General features: G+C 39.4%; 1 protein-coding gene across 1 annotated transcript; it reads left to right on the top strand.

Annotated features, from left to right (window-relative positions):
* LOC109125928 lies at window positions 349–1,412 on the top strand. Its single transcript, XM_019228734.1, has one exon. It carries the CDS (start codon window positions 349–351, stop codon window positions 1,060–1,062), a length of 714 nt encoding a protein of 237 aa, XP_019084279.1. The 3' UTR covers window positions 1,063–1,412.

Here is a 1,621-nt window from a genome sequence, read left to right as displayed (position 1 = left end):
CAATCACAGTCTCAGTACTCTGTGCACCAAAGAAGAGAGGAGTTAATGAATGAGGGTATAGATAATTACGAAAGTCAAGTTCCTGAGACACAAGAAAATGAAGAGGTGTATCGCGTTTATATCAACGATGAAACACATCCCTCTAATGAATTCACCCAGGATCATTTACAACATAATTCTTCACATGCTCCTCCAATTCATACTCCTGCTTCAAGAGTTCAATAACAAGGTGGACTAAGACGGGTAAGTAGTTCACAAAGAGGGGCAGGAAGCTCACGAATCTCTATTGGAAGTGGGTCACGAGGAAGTCGTAGAAAACAGTCATTTGAGGCAACCCTAACAGATACAATGAATGGTTTCAGAGAGTTTCAGCGCCAAAGTTTACAACAATTACGTCCAAATTTTTTCGACCTAGATANCCAAGATGATTACGAAGAATTTGATAATGCTGTCAAGATATTTGAATCGTTGGAGCTTCCGAGTGACACAGATTTTTATTGGGCTTGCATTCATGCATTTAAAGAAGAAAGATTTTGGCGTAAGTACTTTATTGATCGAGCTGAAAGAACCACAGAAGATAAGTTGCGCTTTTTACAAGCTTTAACAGGATACACACGGAACAACGAATTTGTGGGAAAGCGGTTAGTCTCCGGGCAAAATGGTGGAAGTCCTAATCCAAGCAACTTTACTTTTGGTAGTCCATCTGGTCGTAATAATTCATGGGGTCAAAATTCTGGTGGCCAATGGGTCCGAGTTTTCCACAATGGGGTCCAAGTTTTCAACAATGGGGCACACCTCAAAATGCACCACAATGGGGTTCTAATTTTCAACAATGGAGTATACCTCCAAATGCTCCGCATTGGGGTACACCTCCAAATGCTCCGCAGTGGGGTACACCTCCAAATGCTCTGCAGTGGGGTACACCTCCAACTGGACCACAATGGAGAACGGAACAAAATGCGCCTCAATGGACTTCACCACCAAGTACTCAACAATGGGGTTCATCACAAAATGCTCCACAATGTATTCCTCCAACAAATGTGCAACATGGATTCTCACTAGGTACATAAGTAGAGACTACAAGAAATGCTCAACAAGGAGTTTCTCAAGGAGTAGAAGTACCCTCTTTCGATAACGGTTTTAGAGGAGTTTCACCAGAATATGATTTCACGAATTATGCATCAGGAGGGCAAACATCACGATCACGTAGACGAGGAGGATTATTCAACATTTGGGGAAATAAAGAAGGACCAAATTTAAATGAAAATCAGCAAAGTGATTCAGGATCTGATGATTAGTTATACCATTTGTACTTTATTGTTAAAAGTTATGTTATGTTTTTATTATTATTGAATAATGTAATCTTCATCAATTTAATTTAGTTTTATGTTATCTTTATAAAATTTCAGGCATTTCGTATATGTCAGTTGCGATCACAAGGTGCCCACAATCTAAACTACGATGAGAGAGTTGAGTTGTGGAATCTGGAAAATGAACAATTTGAAGAGTTAATAATTCAACCGTCACTAAGATACTATAACCGATATTTTGAAAGAGGTCCAGTGCAAACAGATAACGGTTTAGGATGGAGAAATATATGGCGTCGAGTCCAAGAAGATAA

Source organism: Camelina sativa, chromosome 8, assembly GCF_000633955.1.
Source record: "Camelina sativa cultivar DH55 chromosome 8, Cs, whole genome shotgun sequence".
Taxonomy (NCBI): Eukaryota; Viridiplantae; Streptophyta; class Magnoliopsida; order Brassicales; family Brassicaceae; genus Camelina; species Camelina sativa.
The sequence above is the reverse complement of the archived record's forward strand: the minus strand, read 5'-3'. Positions and strand labels throughout refer to the sequence as shown.